This window comes from Eucalyptus grandis, chromosome 9 (assembly GCF_016545825.1).
Source record: "Eucalyptus grandis isolate ANBG69807.140 chromosome 9, ASM1654582v1, whole genome shotgun sequence".
Lineage (NCBI taxonomy): Eukaryota > Viridiplantae > Streptophyta > Magnoliopsida > Myrtales > Myrtaceae > Eucalyptus > Eucalyptus grandis.
Window position 1 is genome coordinate 20,693,881 of NC_052620.1, and position 20,644 is coordinate 20,714,524.

The 20,644-nt window shown below is 38.8% G+C and overlaps 2 protein-coding genes and 2 pseudogenes across 2 annotated transcripts; 2 read left to right on the plus strand and 2 right to left on the minus strand.

Annotated features, from left to right (window-relative positions):
- Positions 1 to 459: 459 nt before the first annotated feature.
- LOC104418537 (uncharacterized protein At4g06744) lies at positions 460 to 2,502 on the plus strand. The gene is given in 2 exon segments (XM_010029912.3): positions 460 to 1,017; positions 1,019 to 2,502. Coding segments are annotated over 2 exon segments (1,542 nt in total). The 5' UTR covers positions 460 to 771; the 3' UTR covers positions 2,315 to 2,502.
- A 218-nt stretch (positions 2,503 to 2,720) lies between these two features.
- LOC104418538 lies at positions 2,721 to 7,907 on the minus strand (annotated as a pseudogene).
- Positions 7,908 to 9,174: 1,267 nt separating this feature from the next.
- On the plus strand, positions 9,175 to 10,119 carry LOC104420419 (annotated as a pseudogene).
- Positions 10,120 to 10,767: 648 nt separating this feature from the next.
- Positions 10,768 to 17,038, minus strand: LOC104420047 (probable 2-oxoglutarate-dependent dioxygenase At3g50210). The gene is made up of 11 exons (XM_039302438.1): positions 16,925 to 17,038; positions 15,688 to 15,704; positions 14,217 to 14,280; positions 13,654 to 13,721; positions 12,963 to 13,021; positions 12,693 to 12,858; positions 12,549 to 12,568; positions 12,422 to 12,468; positions 11,274 to 11,354; positions 11,096 to 11,185; positions 10,768 to 11,007 (listed from the first exon to the last, which is right to left on the minus strand). The coding sequence occupies exons 1-11, from the start codon at positions 17,036 to 17,038 to the stop codon at positions 10,879 to 10,881; spliced, it is 855 nt and encodes a 284-aa protein (XP_039158372.1). The 3' UTR covers positions 10,768 to 10,878.
- Between the last annotated feature and the right edge of the window lie 3,606 nt (positions 17,039 to 20,644).

The following is a 20,644-nucleotide window of genomic DNA, read 5'->3' on the forward strand; positions in this document are numbered from 1 at the left end:
AGATTATAAGAACAAGAGTTGTCGCAAGCCTCCCCAACTGCATTACATGCAGTATATCGGAGCTGATCAGAAAGGTGAATTCGCCGTCAAAAACTCGTTCGGCATTCTCCCATCTCCTCCCCTTTGGATAGTATTTCCCCTTCTCTCGGTAGAGAAAAAGGTAGGGAGCATAGGACGTACTGATAGCTTTCTTGCAGGGTTTTCGTATACGGAGAGACCCAGCAAATGCAATACTCCGAAGACTTTTCAGCGACCCGAGTCAGCTACGTTCACTGATTGAGGCCTATCTCTTTCCATGCAAGACCAGACCCACCATGTCCTTGCTCCCCTTTTTGACGCCTAGCTCTCCGTTCACGGGATTTTGCCAGGAGAGCCCCACTCTCATCTCCATAGCTGTAACCAAATATCACCAGCAATCCCCCCAATAAAAAAACGCAAGACACCCACATTTTCTAGTCCTTATTCCCAAACTGATAGGACTGACATAGAAAAGTTTGCACCATCCTTAGTCTTTAATCCTCCCAAAGTTCCTAATGACGTTGGAAATTTGATTTGCTGCTTGGACCAGCGATGAGATAATTTCTCACTAGTGGCGCTGGCCGACACTTTGTCCATATCTGCGAAGCCTCTATTTATAGCTTTCATGACTCCGGCAGGGGCATATCAAACTGTTCTCCTCTTCAGAGGGAGGACCTTCCACCTGTAGCAGTTCATAAGTAGAGAGTCTGCAACATCTGCTTCGGGTCCCCTTGATTCATTCGTGGAGTAGCTATGGCCAAAATACCAGGTCCCACCTCATCCGCATTGCTGCTTCTGCCCTTGGTCATCTTCCATTCTTGCCTTGTTCAAGCTTCTGGCGGCACTTCAGCTGCAAAAACAGGCCGAGAGGCAATCGAAATAGTAATCGGTGGTGGCGGCATCTCGATTGGCTCCCCCCCTGCTCCTAGCCCGGAGAGTGGGTATTGCCCTCCCCCGCCCCCTCCAGAGCCTGTATGCCCACCACCACAGGCACCTCCACCGCCCACCTCCACCTCCACCGCCACCTCCACCTCCACCGCCACCTCCACCTCTGCCATCACCGCCGCCACCTCCACGATTGCGGCCACCGCCACCTCCACCATCGCCGTCACTGCCGCCCCGGCGTCCACCTCCAACTCCAACTCCAGTTGTCCCCCAGCGGAGCCGGCTGGACATGGTGTATCAACCAATACAGGATTTCAAGAAGCTCATAAGCAAGGGCAACTGCGACCCTAAGAAAGTCACTGCGACCTGGAATGGCACAGGAGAAAAGATCTGCAATTACAAGGGCTTCACCTGTGCAACTGTACCCGGCTACAAGATGTCGGGTCTCGCCGGCATCGACTTCAATGGCTTCGGCTTCTGCAATGACAAGGGACAGCTCCCTATCGACAACTTCATTGAGAGACTACCCGATCTCGTATTCTTTCATACAAACTCCAACAACATTACCGGTCGCATCCCCTCCAATCTTTCCAAGCTCAAGTATTTCTACGAACTCGACTTGAGCAACAACAAGCTACGAGGAGCATTCCCACTGACCGTTCTAGGCGCCACCAATCTCACTTTCTTGGATCTCAGGTTCAACAACCTGACTGGACCGATACCAGCGCAAGTATTCACTCTGGACCTTGAAGTTCTCTTTCTCAACAACAACGAGTTCAATGGGGCAATTCCGGAAAATCTCGGTAAAACACCCGTAAGTTATCTCACCCTAGCCAACAACAAGTTCACAGGCCCAATCCCTCGAAGCATAGGGAAAACTTCAAAGTCGTTGCTAGAGGTGCTGTTCCTGAATAACCAATTATCGGGTTGCCTTCCGTATGAGATAGGACTTCTGAAGAAAACCACTACTTTCGACGCCAGTATCAATCAGTTGACTGGTCCCATACCACATTCCTTCGGCTGTCTGCAGCAGATGAATCAGCTAAACTTGTCGCATAACCATTTATACGGGCCGGTTCCTGAGACGGTGTGCGTGCTGCCGAAGCTGAGTGCACTAACACTGAACAACAATTACTTCACACAGGTTGGGCCGGAATGCCGGAAGTTGATCTTGAAGAAAAAGCTCGATGTAAGGATGAACTGCATTTTAGGTCTTCCATCACAGAGATCTCCGGCAGAATGTGATGCCTTCTTCTCCAAGAAGGTAAAGTGCCCAAACGAGAAGTCAATGAGATATGTCCCCTGCAAGATTAGTCAGTCAAATGCCGAGGATGCCTCCAAAGGGTCAGTGACACCTGAGATCGCCCCAGCACCATCACCTTCTTATGCGGCACTCAATAGGAACCGATAGCAAGTGAAGTTATTAGACAGGGCTAAAGCAATTGTCATGTGGATTCTGCCAGAAAAATAACGGGGCACAGCAGCTTTCTGTACTTAGTTTTTTTAATATTTGCATCATGCATTGTAACTGCAAGCATGTAAGTTTCTCGTGAAGTATCATTTGAGTATAGTAAATTAATGCTGTTGAAGTTGTCGATTTGCATAGAGTCAAGTAAACTTTCGTAGATCTATTAACTTCACTATCGAGAGACCTGAAAAGATAATATAATCAAACAAAAAAACACAACCTCTGTTATCAAACAAGAGAGTGAATAGAAATGGGGAGGACCTTTGTCTAGAAGGACCCTTTGTCTATTAGTGCAGTAGCCACATGGTCAAGTAAATCGTAATACGCTACAAATTCAAGATCCTGCAAGTGAAAATCCAATAGCCTAAAGAATAAAAACAGGATAAATGTAGCACCCACAGTCGACCCTGTTATTAAGGACTTCGGAAGAAATACATGCAACTATTATTCCATGACTTTACAAATTCAGTATCCACAGCATAGAGTACAACATTAAGCAATCAAATGCAAAATACATCATTTATATCAAGCTTAAACTGACAATGGAAGAGATGGGATTTTGTATTTCACTCCACAAAATTTGTTTGGACTTTGCTAACTAAATGCTCTCCATAGCATGCTCTTCCAAACTTCCTGGTTCCACCGGTTCTCCCCACACAGACATCTAAAGGCTCCACCGGGACATTGAAATTGGGCTGTTTGTAAAACATTAATTAGTGTTCAGAAAAGAACTGGATTCAACAAAAAGAAATGCACAAAGGAGATTCCAGTCAAGAAATTAACCTCATAAAAGTATGCTACACAGACTTGATGTCTTGAGCAACTATTAATTATGCGATGCAATGTTGAGTCATATAAGCCATTGGACCAAATCTGCAGTTGTCCAGACCAAAAATTGATTTGCCAATCCAGCACAAAGTCAGAAATGAACATCAAGGAGTCTTCTTCTCCAAGTTTATACCTTAAGCATGTCGCGTATGTTGCAAACAAATGTTCCTGGAATAGGAACAGCAGAGATCCACTCACCAGAGAGGTTCTTGACCTTCAAAAACTCACCCAGATCAAAATGAACGTAATAGAGGAGCTATGAAGTTTTGATAACCGAAATGCGTGGCAGGTTTTCACTGAATAAGGTATAATACTGATTGTAATTTATTACAGAATGTGATCTGATACCATTCAAGATTTAAACCTTCTCACTCATTCTGCATGATCTAACACCAATAGAATGAGATGACAATAACAACAACAAACTAAGCAGAGGATCAATCAGAATGAGTAACATGAGAAATTTATATTGCAGTGGCAACCTATGGGATGGCAAAAATTAGGAGCTGTATTTATGACCATGGTTGTGCAGCTGGTCTGAACATTAAAGAAACTACTTAACAATCAGGATAGATAGACCCAAACATATTCTGATGATCAAATCTAAATCCATTTTCGTCAACATCAATCATCTATTGAGAGCCTCCTTGGTTTGGTCTAAAGAGGATATTCCAAATTCCACTTGGCCATTATTAAATTGACTATTAAATTGACTGCAATCTTTGTCTTGGTGGGAACTAGCATGGCATCTAATTTTCCTTTAATCCAAACCAAACAACTAACTGTTGTATTTACTGCCAAATTCGATATATTATAAATGTTGTGAAAAACATTATGGTGACTTGAGATGTTACTTACACGTTCTAAAGAGTGAAGTGTTCCATAATGAAAAGCTAATATCAATTTCTAAAAGTCAAAAGGAGAAGAATAACAAAAGTTAAAAGCAAAGCCACACCAAACATACACTGCCATTTGGAATGACCAACAGCCTGGACAAGAAAACGTACTCATACATGTCATCTTGAAATTCCAAGAACTGACTTCTCTAAGGAATTAGCAGAACAATTTGAATCAATTTAATACTTAACTCAGTCTCACTTGTTCTGTAATTACTCTTTAATGATTAAGAACTAATTTAAAATATCAAAACTAAAACATTAAAAGAAATTGCAACTGTACCTGAAGAGCAGTGATGTCATCCTCCTGATTCACCAGAGTCAACAAACCCGTAACATAGCATCATAACTCATTGTCCTTTATTTCAAGTATGAAATCCTCTAAAGACTCAGAAAGTTAACATAATCAGTGTGCGCTCCGCTGTTTGCTTCATGCACAAGAAGAAAAGAAAAGAAAAACTGCATGAGGGACTAAAGTAATGAAGAATTCTAGAGTACAATCATTGACAATGAATTAACTCGCGATGAGAGGACAAATGTATTACCATCCAATGTCATTTTCAGGACTTCCAAGGCCATTTGCTTTTTATGCACCTGGATAACCGATTATACGCAATACACAAAATGGATCTCCAGCTCTTTGACCTTCAAATTCATTTGGGGATCCGCCTAATGCTAATGCAATACCTCATGATCTTTCTTGAAAGTTCTAGGAACAATCAGAATCATGTGTACAAAAATGATGGATAAGAAAAGTATTGACAGAGAACCACTAATCAAGAGTCCATACCAGTGCAAAGGCTAACGTATTCCTCCATGATTGGCTTTAAATTTGAAGGATTAACTGGCCTGCATTGGGGACAAAAGAAAAATGCGTTAACACATTCCAGAAAAAATCAGCAACACGTAATCCAAAACAAGCTATCATATACCTGAATGTTGTTAGCAGTGTTAAGAGATGTGCAATGAATTAAATGAAAAGGCTGAGCTTATGGAAGAAATAATATCTATAATTTTCATGAAAGGACTCCATCTCAAGTTTAGTTAGCTAAATGGATGAATTCCAGACATATTTACTACTCATATGTGCATTTAATTGAACAATCATTATATTAACTAGTGTTGGAAGAATGAGGAACAGCAAAGTGATAGATCAACATGGGACCTAAGTTTATACATAATGCCACTGCCCAATTGCCACTGTCCATTTGCTCAGTTCAGTTTGATGACATTGACATAATGATGGACCTAAGGAAAACAAGCATGACGAGTACTAAAGTTTCTTATGATTAATACTTGCTACTGATGAAGAACAGTTAAAAGGAACGGTGCTCTTGTCAGGGTACAACCCTGATCGTGCCCCCTGATTGCTCCCCCGCATGGCCACTAGACCAAACGTCTAGTGACACGGTTAAAGGGGCTACAAAATAAGAGACGTAGACAATTATCTTAGGTTAGAGTTCTTGATTCAACATACCACTGATTACATCCTTCCATGACCTTGCCAAGTTCTCCATACATCCCTTGCCTCACTTCTCTGTAACACTGCTCCAAATATCACATTTTAAGTCATTGCAGTGGGAGGGAGATAACAGCGTGGGAAACAGCAGCAGAATACTATGATAACATCTCAGTATCATCGTCCCAATACCAGTGCAGGCTCCACATTCAGTGATATGGATCCCCACCTAAAGGACTATATAACTGCGCAATTCATAGTGGAATAACATTGACATAATTTGTATGAGTTTCATGCAGAGAAATTCTGTTCGCTTGAATTAAAGATTGCCTAAGACTTTCACAGATTGAACAGTGCTAATCAAAACACTCCACTTCAATGGAGCTAAACAAATTATCCAAGAAAAAAGGCATCCCGGAAAACATGGAATGCTTTTAATGATTAGAGAACCCTACCATACAGGGACAAGTCATATGATACCAGGGAACTGTTACTGTTCAATCAACATGATATAATAATCTTGTACTTAATGCAAGTATATCTGAACAGCAACCAAAACATTGGTGAAGCAACCTACGTCAATGGCCCCATGCATTTCAGGTACACCTTTTGTGATATTTTCATGAAGTCTCTGGTATCCCCTGCAAAAAAATGTTAAAAGTCATGTTTAAGCTAATTAGCAATTCACCTGGAAACTAGTATAAACTTGCAATATTACATGATTATAATTTTCCTAGGAATGAAAAAGTGGAAAAATCGTAGAAATACGGGTATAGGGAGGTGTAGTGACCAGAATCAGATCATGATGTTGGATAGAGGTTTTGCATGACCATTTTTTTTTCTGTATACTGGCCAAGCTACTTTACCATCAATATCATATGGGAATGACAATTGGTAGGTCATTAGATTCCTTGAAGCACCCTTTTTGGAAGCTTATTTTGTTTTGCTAATTAAGTAAGCTGTGTATTCCTCACCACTCACATGTGGGAGGCAAACGTTTGGGGAGCTTATTTTCTAAAGCTTAACTATAGGACATGATATTCTTTCTGATTTATTTGAATCAGTGTTTTCTTTGTAATTTGATCCTTCTGTTCATGTTCTACAACAAGCCAAAATTATTAACAGTTTATGGACATCTTGCTGCATAGAAAATTTAAGATAAGAGAACACAGCTTGTGATTCTATTTGCTGCTTCCATCCCATGTTCTACAATAAAGTAAAACTTATTAACAATTCATGAGCATTTAACTGCATATCAAATCAAAGAGAAGAGAACACAGCTAGTGATCGATCTAAAGTTGACAATCGTCAAAAGGACATTTCAAGAATGCTAGGGGAGTCTAACCTGTATCCTGCCACTGGAGTCATCTTGATCTTGAACTTCTCTTCATAAGGAAGTTCAAAAACTTCGTGCGTCAAGAACCTTTTTAATGAGGGAGTTGGGAATACCATGGCCCTTCTGGTCAATGACAAAGTTTACACACTTCCACATCACTGAAGAATGAATAAGGAAGCACACAATGTCCTGCTTTTTTCCCCCACTGAACTAAAAACAAGACAGTTTTTAACAGCAACATGCTTTTTTATGTAATTTCTGCGATTGCCATGCCTAAAACTCCATTTGAGTTTTAAGTTCCCATTCCTCACTCTACAAACTCAAGTAAACTGACAAAAGAAGCTCCCGCAATAATATTGTACTTATTATCAATGAAAAGGCCTAATTAAACAACCTTTTCACCCTAAAAAACTCAACATCTCAAGAATGGTTCTATCAGGAGACCGACCCACAATGCACATCAAACATAATTCTTGAAAAAGACCAGATGAACCAACAGAGGCAAGAGATTCAATACAGCTTATACTGGGAACATTAACAACTGAATACGAAAACAAGTTCGGATGCAACCACGTGTTCACGCATTCGGCAAAACAAGATAACAAGCACATATTCGCCGACCTCGATGTTATGGACAGGCGACCACATAAATTTCTGCCATCAAAATACAGAATCCCACTGCAAAGCACTCCGATTGATTTGAAAACAGCTTAGTAAGCTCGCGCTTGCGTTTTCAGCAACTGGGTCGACGCTAAGCTACCCGAAGGAGCGAGCGGGGACAAATTCACTGACCACGTCGAAGAAACCAGCCTCCCTACAAGCCTGATCCAACTGCCTGACAACTTCAGCCACGCCCGGGTCTTCACCCATGTCCGGATCATCGCACTTGGCCATGAGGGGACCCATATCTGCAGAACAAGATTGAAACGCACTGGATTGAACGTCGGGTCGATTAGCCCAGGTGCCCACAGAGGGCATTGTTCCCTTGTTGTGGTGGGCGAGGGTCGGCCGACGGCCCTTGCCAACGCCTCAACCAAAGAGAGAGAGTAAGAACAAAATAGAAAATAAAAAAATGAAAAAAAAAAAAAAATTGTAAAATATTTTAAAAATGTTTACATTAGCACCGATTATGTTATATGGAACAGTTTTATGCATTTATGTTAGCAATTTTCAATCAAAATTGGTGGATGAATTGAATTGGGATGAAAAAAAAAATAAATAAATTGATCCAATTAAAAGATTTGATACTAAATTGATACAAAACAATAATTTTAACTTTTTTTTATGACTTTTTTTCTATGGATTACCACTACAATGAGTAGGAGTTTAATCTAACTAATGACTTGACTTGTCATCTATGTTATTCTTCCTCTCCAAAGATTGCACGGGACATTCCCTTAAGAGTGATTGGTTTCCGGTCCGGTTTAGTTCTATTCAAGAATTGGTCACTTATTTAAAATGAAGATGAAATTAAGAAAGGAAGACGGTGAGAATTCTTAGCTTTTCTCCAGTAAAATAAAAGAGGTTCAACCAATCAATTAGAGAAATCTTCCATGCTTTTTTCTCTGGCAGAATTTGGCAGTGATCCGGTTCTCCTGGTTTGAAAAGCGAGAAACCAGACAATCAACCCAAATAAAAGGAAAACCAGAATTATTTAAGAACTTTTATAAATCAGCCACTCTCTTCCCTTTGCCGCTCTTTTCCATTAATTTTTTTGAAGAAAATTCATACATACATACATATACATATTCGGTCCGGTTCTTTTATAAGTCAGTAATTAGACCTAACGGCCGATTCAATTTAGTTCGAGCAGTTCCCAATCTAGTCGGTCTATCTTGCTCACCCCTAATTTTCTTGACCAATTTCTCGCAAATTCTGATCACCAATAGTGCAGGTGAAAGCAATACAAATTTTGTAAAACAAGAAACGTGAGGATTAAAACTCACTCGATATTACCCTTTTGAGTTGGATTATAAGAACAAGATTTGTCGTGAGCCTCCCCAACTGCATTACGTGTAGTATGTCGGACCTGATGGGAAAGGCGAATTCGCTGTCAAAACTCTCGTTCGGCATTCTCCTATCTTCTTCAGTCTGGATAGTGTTTCCCCCTTCTCTCTCGAGAGAGAAACAGGTGGGAGCATAGGACGTACTGATAGCTTTCTTGCAAGGTTTTCATATGCGGAGAGACCCAGCAAATGCAATACTCCGAAGACTTTTCAACGACCCGACTCAACTACGTTCACTGATTGAGGCTTGTCTCTTTCCATGCAGGGCCAGACCCACCATGTCCTTGCTTCTCTTTTTGAGGCCTAGCTCTCCATTCACGGGATTCTACCAGGAGAATGTCACCGCGACCTGGAATGGCAAAGGAGTCAAGATCTGCAATTACACGGGCTTCACCTGTGCAACTGTACCAGGCTACGAGATGTTGGGTCTCACCGGCGCGGACTTCAATGGCTTCGGCTTCTGCAATGACAAGGGACAGCTCACTATCGATAACTTCATTGAGAAACTACCCGATCTCGTATTCTTTCATGCAAACTCCAACAACATTACCGGCCGCATCCCCTCCAGTATTTCCATGCTCAAGTATTTCTACGAGCTCGACTTGAGCAACAACAAGCTACAAGGAACATTCCCAATGACCGTTCTAGGCGTCACCAGGCTCACTTTCTTGGATCTCAGGTTCAACAACCTGATTGGACCGTTACCACCTCAAGTATTCACTGTGGACCTCGAAGTTCTCTTTCTCAACAAGTAGTTCAATGGGACAATCCCGGAAAATCTTGGTAAAACACCCGTAAGTTATCTCACCCTAGCCAACAACAAGTTCACAGGCCCAATCCCTCGGAGCATAGGGCAAACTTCAAAGTCGTTGCTAGAGGTGCTGTTCCTGAATAACCGATTATCGTGTTGCCTTCCATATGAGATAGGACTCCTGAAGAAAACAGCTACTTTCGACGCCAGTATCAATCAGTTGACTGGTCCAATACCACATTCCTTCGGCTGTCTGCAGCAGATGAATCAGCTAAACTTGTCGTATAACCATTTATACGGGCCAGTACCTGAGATGGTGTGCGTGCTGCCGAAGCTGAGTGCACTAACACTGAACAACAATTACTTCACACTGGTTGGGCCAGAATGCCGGAAGTTGATCTTGAAGAAAAAACTCGATGTAAGGATGAACTGCATTTTAGGTCTTCCATCACAGAGATCTCCAAGAAGGTAAAGTGCCCAAACGAGAGATCAATGAGATATGTACCCTGCAGGATTAGTCAGTTAAATGCCGAAGATGCCTCCAAAGGGTCATTGACACCTGAGATCACCCTGGCATCATCACCTTCTTATGCAGCACTCAATAGGCACCGATAGCAAGTAAAATTATTAGATAGGGCTAAAGCAATTGTAATGTGGCTTCTACCAGAAAAATAATGGGGCACAGCAGCTTTCTGAACATGGTTTTTTTTTTTTTTTAATATATATTTGCATCATGCATCGTGATTACAAGCATGTGAGTTTCTAGTGAATTTGAGTATCATCTGTATAGTAAATTAATGCTGTTGAACTTGTCAACTTGCATAGAGTAAGCTTTCGTAGATCTATCAACTTGACTATCAAGAGAACTGAAAATATAATCAAACAAAAGAAAACACAACCGTTCTGTTATCAAACAAAAGAGTGAATAGAAATGGGGAGGACCTCTGTCTAGTAGTACAGTGGCCACATATTTAAGTAAAGCATGATACAACCTAAAAATTCAAGATCCTGCAAGTGAAAATTCAATAGCCTAAAGAATAAAAAAGGATATTTGTAGCACCCACAGTCTACCCTGTTATTAAGGACTTCGGAAGACATACATGCAACTATTGTTCCAGGGTTTTACAAATTCAGTATCCTCAGCACAGAGTACAACATCAAGCAATCAAATGCCAAATACATCATTTATGTCAAGCTTAAACTGACAATGAAATAGATGGGATTTTGTATTTTACACCACAAAGTTCGTTAGGACTTTGCTAACTAAATGCTCTCCATAGCATGCTCTTCCAAGCTTCTTGGTTCCACCGGTTCTCCTCACACAGACATCTAAAGGCTCCACCAGGACATCGAAATTGGGCTGTTTGTAAAACATTACTTAGTGTTCAGAAAAGAACCGGATTCAACAAAAAGAAATGCTTAAAGGAGATTCCAGTCTAGAAATTTACCTCATAAAAGTATGCTACACAGACTCGATATCTTGGGCAACTATTAATTACGCGATGCACTGTTGCGTCATAGAAGCCATTGGACCAAATCTGCAGTAGTCCAGACCAAAAATTGATTTGCGATACCAGTACAAAGTCAGAAATGAACATCAAGGAGTCTTCTTCCCCAAGTTTATACCTTAAGCATGTCGCCTATGTTGCAAACAAATGTTCCGGGAACAGGAACAGCAGAGATCCACTCACCAGAGAGGTTCTTGACCTTCAAAAACTCACCAAGATCAAAATGAACCTAATAGAGGAGCTATAAAATAACCGAAATGCATAGCAGGTCCACTGAATAAGGTGTAATACTGACCGTAATTTATTACATAATGTGATCTGACACCATTCAAGATTTAAACCTTTTCACTCATTCTGCATGATAATTTATTGCAGAAAGGATATGATACCGTTCAAGATTTCAACCTTTTCACTCATTCTGCATGATCTAACACCAATAAAATGAGACATGATCAACAACAACAAACTAAGGAGAGGATCAATCAAAATGAGAAACATGAGAAATTTACAGAGCACTGGGAACTGAGGCTCAAAACAAGGATCAGGAGCTGTATTTATGACCATGGTTGCACAGCTGCTCTGAACATTAACGGAACTACTTAACAATCAGTATAGATAGACCCAAACAGATTCTGATGATCAAATCTAAATCCATTTTCATCAACATCAATCATCTGTGAAGGTTCTCCTTGTTTTGGTCTAAAGAGGATATTCCAAATTCCACTTAGCCATTATTAAATTGACTGTAATCTTTGTCTTGGTAGGTGGTTAACAAGACTGCTGGATTTAGTAATAATAAATGAGCCACTCTTTCCAAATGGCAACTAACATGTCATTTAGTTTACCCATAAGCCAAACCAAACAACTAACTGTTGCATTTACTGCCAAATTTGATAAATTAAAAATGTTGTGAACAACATTATGGTGACTTGAGATGTTACCTATACGTTCTAAAGAGTGAAGTGTTCCATAGTGAAAAGCTAATATCAATTTATAATAGTCAAAGGGAGAAGAAAAACAAAAGTTAAAAGCAAAGCGACACCAAACATACACTGCCATTTGGAATGACCAACAGCCTGAACCAGAAAACGGACTCATACATGTCATCTCGACATTCCAAGAACAGACTTCTCTAAGGAATTAGCAGAACAATTTGAGTTAATTCAATATTTAACTCAGTCTCACTTGTTCTGTAATTACTCTTTAATGATTAAGAACTTATTTAAAATTTTAAACATAAAACATTAAAAAAAATTACGATTGTACCTGAAGAGCAGTGATGTCATCATCCTGATTCAACAGAGTCAACAAACCTATAATGTAGCATCATGACCAATATATAAACTCATTGTCCCTTCAAGTATAATATCCTCTAAAAGACTCAGAAAGTTACCATAATCGGTGTGCGCTCCGCTGAATGTTTCATGCAAAAGAAGAAAAGAAAGAAAAAACCGCGTGAGAGACTACAATAATGAAGAATTGTAGAGTACAATCATTGACAATGAATTAACTCGCAATGAGAGGACAAATGTATCACCATCCAATGTCATTTTCAGGATTTCCAAGGACATTTGCTTTTGATGCACCTGGATAACCGAGTATACGCAATACCCAAAATGGATCTCCAGCTCTTTGACCTTCAAATTCACTTGGGGATCCGCCTAACGCTAATGCAATGCCTCTCATGATCTTTCTTGAAAGTTCTAGGAACAATCAGAATCACGTGTAGAAAGATGATGGATAAGAAAAGTGTTGACAGAGAACCACCAAAAGTATTGACAGAGAACCACTAATGAAGAGTCTATACCAGTGCAAAGGCTAATGTATTCCTCCATAATTGGCTTTAAATCTGGAGGATTAACTGGCCTGCATTGGGGACAAAAGCAAAATGCGTTAACACACTCCAAATAAATCAGCAACATGTGACTCAATCCAAAACAAGCTATCATGTACCTGAATGTTAGCAATGTTAAGAGATGTGCAATGAATTAAATGAAAAGGCTGAGCTTATGGAAGAAATAATACTTACAATTTTCATCTTAGGACTCCATCTCAAGTTTAGTTTGCAAAAACGATGAATTCCAGACATATTTACTACTCATGTGTGTTTCATGGAACAATCATTATATTAACTAGTGTTGGAATTAAAGAAGAAGGAAGGGCAAAGTGAGAGATCAACATGGGACCTAAGTTTATACATAATGCCACTGCCCAACTGCCACTGTCCATTTGCTCGGTTCAGTTTGATGACAGTGACATAATGATGGACATAAGGAAGACAAGCATGACGAGTACTAAAGTTTCTTATGATCAATACTTGCTGCTGATGAAGAACAGTTAAAAGGAACGGTGCTCTTGTCAGGGTACAACCCTGATCGTGCCCCCTGATCGCTCCCCTACATGGCCACTAGACCAAATGTCTAGTGACATGGTTAAAGGGGCTACAAAATAAGAGGCGTAGACAATTATCTTAGGTTAGAGTTCTTGAATCAACATACCACTGATCACATCCTTCCAGGACCTTGCCAAGATCTCCATACATCCCTTGCCTCACTTCTCTGTAACACTGCTCCAAATAATATCACATTTTAAGTCATTGCAGTGGGAGAGAGATAACAGCACGGGAGACAGAAGCGGAATACTGTGATAACATCTCAGTATAATCGTACTAATAACTGTGCAGGCTCCATATTCAGTGATATGGACCCCCACCTAAAGGACTATATAACTGCGCAATTCATAGTGGAAGAACATTGACATAATTTGTTCGAGTTTCATGCAGAGAAATTCTTTTCGCTTGAATTAAAGATTGCCTAAGACTTTCACAGATTGAACAGTGCTAATCAAAATTTCACTTCACTTCAATGGAGCTTAACAAATTATCCAAGAAAAAAGGCATTCGGAAAACACGGATGCTTTTAATGATTAGAGAACCCTACCATACAGGGACAAGTCATATGATACCAGGGAACTGTTACTGTTGGATTAACATGATATAATAATCTTGTACTTAAGACAAGTATATCTGAACGACAACCAAAACATTGGTGAAGCAACCTACGTCAATGGCCTCGTGCATGTCAGGTACACCTTTTGTGATGTTTTCACGAAGTCTCTGGTATCCCCTGCAAAAATTGTTAAAGTCACTTCTAAGCTAATTAGCAATTCACCTGGAAACCAGTATAAACTTGCAATATTACAAGATTATAATTTTCCTAGGAATGAAAAAGTGGAAAAATCCTAGAAATACGGGTATAGGGAGTTCTAATGACCAGAATCAGATCATGATGCTGGAGAGAGGTTTTGCATGACCATTATTTTTCTGTATACTGGCCAATCATTGGGAATGACAATCATTAAATTCCTCGAAGCACCCTTTTCGGAAGTTTATTTTGTTTCACTGACTAAGTAAGCTGTGTGTTCCTCACCACTCACATGGGGGAGGCAAACATCTGGGGAGCTTATTTTCTAAAGCTTAACTATAGGATATGATATTCTTTCTGATTTATTTGAATCAGTTTTTTCTTCGTAATTTGATCCTTCTGTTCATGTTCTACAACAAGCCAAAAATCATTAACAGTTCACGGACATCTTGCTGCATTGAAAATTTAAGATAAGAGAACACAGCTTGTGATTCTATTTGATCCTTCCATCCCACGTTCTACAATAAAATAAAACTTATCTATAATTCATATGCATTTGACTGCATATCAAATTTAAGAGAAGAGAACACAGCTAGTGATGGATCTAAAATTGACAATCGTCAAAAGGACACTTCAAGAATGCTAGAGGAGTCTAACCTGTATCCTGCCGCTGGAGTCATCTTGATCTTCAACTTCTCTTCATAAGGAAGTTCGAAAAATTCGTGCGTCAAGGTTCTAACCTTTTTAATAAGGGAATCGGGAATACCATGGCCCTTCTGGTCAATGACAAAGTTTACACACTTCCACATCACTGAAGAATGAATAAGGAAGCACACAATATTCGTGCGTTTTCCCCGGACTGAACTAAAAACAAGACAGTTTTTAACAGCAACATGCTTTTTTTTATGTAATTTCTGCGATTGCCATGCCTAAAACTCCATTTGAGTTTTAAGTTCCCAATCCTCACTCTAGAAACTCAAGTAAACTGACAAAAGAAGCTCCCGCAATAATATTGTACTTATTATCAATGAAAAGGCCTAATTAAACAACCTTTCGCCCTAAAAAACTCAACATGTCAAGAATGGGTCTATCAGGAGTCGACTTATCAAATGGGTGGGTCGGGTCGGGTTGAAAATAGGTGGACCTATATTTGACCCATTTAACCCATTTTGACCCATATTTATGTAGTGTAAATATAGTGTCTCCTACCCGACCCAACCCATATTTAACCCGACCCATATTGCCGAACCCTATTAATATTCTAAGAAAACCTACGCCTACTTTAAGTTATATGCTAATTGGATTAAAACTTCAAATTAAAATAAAAATTAAATAATTTTAAAATAGTTAAAAAAAAATAAAAAAAAAATAAAAAGTTAAAAAAAAAACCTATAAATTGAAATATTTATAAAGAATTAGACCATCCACATGCTTCTCTTGTCTAAAGTAAACATAACATTAAGTAATTGAAAACTACAACGTGAAAAACCTTTAACTAAAACTGAAAACATAACATTAAGTTCATTTTTATGATATTATTTTAAAAAATGGTATTGCTAAAACATTTTTATACGATACAAATTCATTAGAAAATTTTTATGATTTCTTTAAAAAATATATATTTTTTTTTATAAAATCAAATTTTTAAAAAATCGAATTTTTAATTATTATTATTATTTTCTTCTTCCTCAACCGGTGACCGGCCACGGACGAGCTTAAGCTCGCCTCACGTCGGTGAGATCGAGCCATGCCAAATGTCAGGCAAGCTCAGCCTCGCCAAATCCAACGAGACTCAAGCTCGCTTGACGCCGGTGAGCTCAAGTCTTGTTAGATTCATCAAGGCTCGAGCCTTGCTAGACATTGGCGACCATGCTCACATGCCGCCGAGCTCGAGCTTTGCTTGGCCCATCACCGTGCTGGCCATAGGCTAAAAAAGGAGGAAGAAGAAAGAAAAAAAAAAAAAAAAAAATGAAAAGGGAAATATAAAAAATAACCAAAATTTCGATTTTTTATTTAAAAAAATATTTTTATAAAGTTAAAAAGAGAAAGATTGTGTGAGGTTTGGATTAGAAACTTGGAAATAGGTTCTAACCCACTTGATAGTTTAAATGAGTCGAAAATGGGTCATAATCATACTCATTTTTTTGACCCATTTTCAGTGGGGTTTTTAAAAGTCTCTAACCTATATATGACTCATATACGACCCATATACCACTCATATACAACCCATATAAATAAAATATTAGTCCAAAAATGAATCCATGACCCATTTGACACCACTAATCAAGAGATCGACCCACAATGCATAATAAACACATTTCTTGAAAAAGACCAGATGTTACCAACAGAGGCAAAAGATTCAGTACAGCTTATACTGGGAACAGTAATAGCTGAATACCAAAACAAGTTCAACCACGTGTTCACGCGTTCAGCAAAACAAGATAACAAGCACATAATCGCCGACCTCGATGTTATGGAAAGCGACCACATAAATTTCTGCCATCAAATACAGAATCCCACTACAAAGCATTCCGATGGTTTGACCTAGTAAGCTCGCGTTTGCGTTTTCAGCAACTGGGTCGACGCTAAACTACCCGAAGGAGCGAGCGGGAACAAGGTCACTAACCACGTAGAAAAAACCAGCCTCCCTACAAGCCTGATCCAACTGCCTGACAACTTCAGCCACGCCCGGGTCTTCACCCATGTCCGGTTCATCGCACTTGGCCATGAGGGGACCCATATCTGCAGAACAAGATTGAAACGCACTGGATTGAACATCGGGTCGATCAGGTTTTGCATCCGATCAATGGAAACTAAGGAGAAAGTACCGATTAGAGGGATGGATTTAAAGTTAGTAGACATTCTTTTTTCTTTTTCCTGTGATGTTGATGCGACGGTCGCTCTCAATCAAATCACTCAGATTTGAGCCTTCACACGAGCGCGGGAAGAATGAGGGGCCGGGATGTTTTTCCGAGAAAAATGGAAATCGAAATTAGAGACATTTGCTCTGCATGGCCCAGCACTTAAATACTTAAATCTCCATGACCCATCAATTAAATAATTAAATTCAAAAACGTCATTCACTTTATTGATACAGAGGAAAGATTTCAGAACCAACCATCTTTTATCTTTTTTTTTAAATGGTACAAAATAGTTAGCCGGCGATACCAATAAAAAAGACAAGTCACCAAAGGAATTTATCACAAAATTGTCTCAAAAAGGGTAGTTTGCACATCTTTGGAAATCACTAGCATCCACCGAGTAAATCAGTTCTGAGAATTGCCGTTAGAGGGATGGATTTAAAGTCGGTACACATTCTTTCTTCTTTGTCCCGTTGTGCTAATGCGACGGTCGCTCGATGAAAGTTCGGTGAACTCAATCAAATGGCTCGGATTTGAGCCTACATGTGAGAGCCGGGTAGAATAAGGGGCCGGGATGTCCTCGGGGGAAAAGTGGAAATCGAAATAAGAGACATTTGCTCTCCATGGCCCAACAATTAAATAATTAAATCTCCATGGCCTAGGAATTAAATAATTAAATTCTAAAACGATTTGCTGATGCACAGGAAACAACTCAATTTCAGAACCAACCATCTTTTATCTATTTATAAATAATAGAAATGGTACAAAATGGTTAGCCGGCTGTACCGACCTAAAAGACAAGTCACAAAAGTAATTTATCCCAAAATTGCCCCAAAAGGTAGTTTGCACATCTTTGGAAATCACTAACATCCACCGAGTAAATTAGTTCTAGAAATTACTGTTAGAGGGATGGATTTAAAGTCGGTAGACATTCTTTCTTCTTTTTACCGTGATGTTGATGCGACGGTTGCTCGATAAAAGTTTAGTGGGTTTAATCAAATCGCTCAGATTCGAGCCTACACGCGAGCGACGGGAAGAATGAAGGGCCAGGATGTCCTCAGGGGAAAAATGGAAATCAAAATAAGAGACATTTGCTCTCCATGGCCTAGCAATTAAATAATTAAATTAAAAAATGGCATTCACTTTGCTGATGCACAGGAAACAACTCAATTTCATAACCGACCATCTTTTATCTATTTATAAATCGTAGAAATGGTACAAAATAGTTCGCCGGCAATACCAGCCTAAAAGAAAAGTCACAAAAGGAATTTATCCCAAAATCCCAAAATTGTCCCAACAATGGTAGTTTGCACGTCTTTGGAAATCACTAGCATCCACTGAGTAAATCAATTCTAAAAATTACCGTTAGAGTGATGGATTTAAAGTCAGTAAACATTCATTCTTCTTTTTCTTGTGATGCTAATGCGACGGTCCCTCGATGAAAGCTGATGAACTCAATCAAATTGCTCGGATTCAAGCCTACACATGAGCACCGGGAAGAATGAGGGGCTGGGATGTCCTCAGGGGAAAAATGGAAATTGAAAAAGAGACATTTGCTCTTTATGGCCCATCAATTAAATAATTAAATTTAAAAAAAAAACGTTATTCACTATGTTGAACAACTACCAAAAAAAAAAAAAAAAAAAAACAACTCAATTTCAGAACCAACCATCTTTTATTTATTTATAAATTATAGAAATGGTACAAAATAGTTAACCGGCAGTACTAGCCTAAAAAGACAAATCATAAAAGGAATTTATCCCAAAGTTGTCCCAAAAAGGGTAGTTTGCACATCTTTGGAAATCACTAGCATCTGCCGAGTAAATCAATTCTAAAATTACCGTTAGAGGGATGGATTTAAAGTTAGTAGATATTCTTTCTTATTTTTCCCGTGATGCTAATACGATGGTCGCTTGATGAAAGTTTAGTGAGCTCAATCAAATTGCTTGGATTCATGCCTACATGCGAGTGCTGGGAAGAATAAGGGGCCGGGATGTCCTTGGGCTAAAAATGGAAATCGAAATAAGAGACATTTGCACTCAATGTCCCAATAATTAAATAATTAAATTAAAAAACGTCATTCACTTTGCTGATGCACAAGAAATAACTCAATTTCAGAACCAACCATCTTTAATTTTTTGTAAATTGTAGAAATTGTACAAAATAGTTAGCCGGCAGTACCAACCTTAAAAGACAAGTCACAAAAGGAATTTATCCCAAAATTCCAAAATTGTTCCAAAAGGGTAATATCTTTAGAATCACTAGCATCCATCGAGTAAATCAGTTCTAAAAATTGATGTGGATGAGACCCAAAGGAACCTGAAGAACTCAAAACCTGGTTCAGCTTGTACAGCCCTCAACAATCCGTGTAATTTGGGCCAAAAACAAGGGCAAAACTAAAACAAAAATGAAAATGGACGTTTTGCAAGTTTCATGAGTTTCAAAAATCATGGAGAAATTACCCATTATATTTTAAGACGAAAGCTACAACTTTCATGAAGAACACTCTACTAAATTTCTTGTCGAAAATTCCATCAAAATAAAAACCTTGTAAAGGTCTGTAAATTTCCAAGAAAAACTTATTCAAATTCATGTACTTTTCCAAATACAATTTGATCATACGAAGTTCCAAAAATCCAAAATTAAAGTATGTTATAGAACAAGGTATAAGGTGCAACTTTCATAAGTAGAGCCTCACAAAATTCGTACCACATAAATTGGTATAAAACTAACATAATGCGAGGTCTATAGTGACCTGAACTTGAAAACAACGACGTCCCCAAATTTTGTCCACAACTCGTGTTATTCAACCTCAAATACACATAAATCTCAACAACCAGCATCTCAACAATACATTCATGAACTCAATAAACCATAAACTCAACAATGCTAGTTGCGTAAGTGTTGACACCTAAATTTTTGCATAAAAAATGGGTTAATTTTACCCAAAAAAGAATAAAATAAAATTATATAGAATATAATTTTAGGCGCATTTGATATATTTAATAAATATTTTATATATTCAAACAATATATACTAAAATGTATATTTCATTGAAAATTAGAAAGTTTCGAATGGAGTATTTCACATGTGATATATATTTGGCATTAATTTTTGGGTAATATGCATTTTCAACATAATAAAATAAAAATTAGATCTTTCGATTGTCAATGAGCGTAAATAAATGATAGAAAATGAAATGAAATCGTGAAGATTACACCTTAGCCACGCGAGATGCAATCGAAAAGAAAAAGGAAATTTTACTTCTTCCACATGTGGGCTCAATTTCGTTGTATATAAAAAAAAAAAAAGGGGGGCTTTTCTCGTGCGATGGGGAGAGAATAAAAAAGTCGTGTGAGAATTTTAAAAGAAATGAAAGAAAAGGCGTGAGAGAGTCTGAAGAGAGAAAAAAAAAGAGAGGAACCTCACGCCCCTCGTCCCAGAAAGTCAACAGAAAAAGGTTACTTCTCTTCTTCTCTGACAGG

What these genes read in the sequence shown, in the direction of transcription:
- LOC104420047 (XM_039302438.1), bottom strand. Translation starts at nt 17,038, where the DNA reads ATGGGTCCCCTCATGGCCAAGTGCGATGAACCGGACATGGGTGAAGAC. An exon ending in ACATGCACGAGGCCATTGAC is followed by an intron (nt 13,722 to 14,216) that starts GTAGGTTGCTTC and finishes TATTTGGAGCAG; the next exon opens with TGTTACAGAGAAGTGAGGCA. An exon ending in CGGAGCGCACACCGATTATG is followed by an intron (nt 12,469 to 12,548) that starts GTAACTTTCTGA and finishes GCTACATTATAG; the next exon opens with GTTTGTTGACTCTGTTGAAT.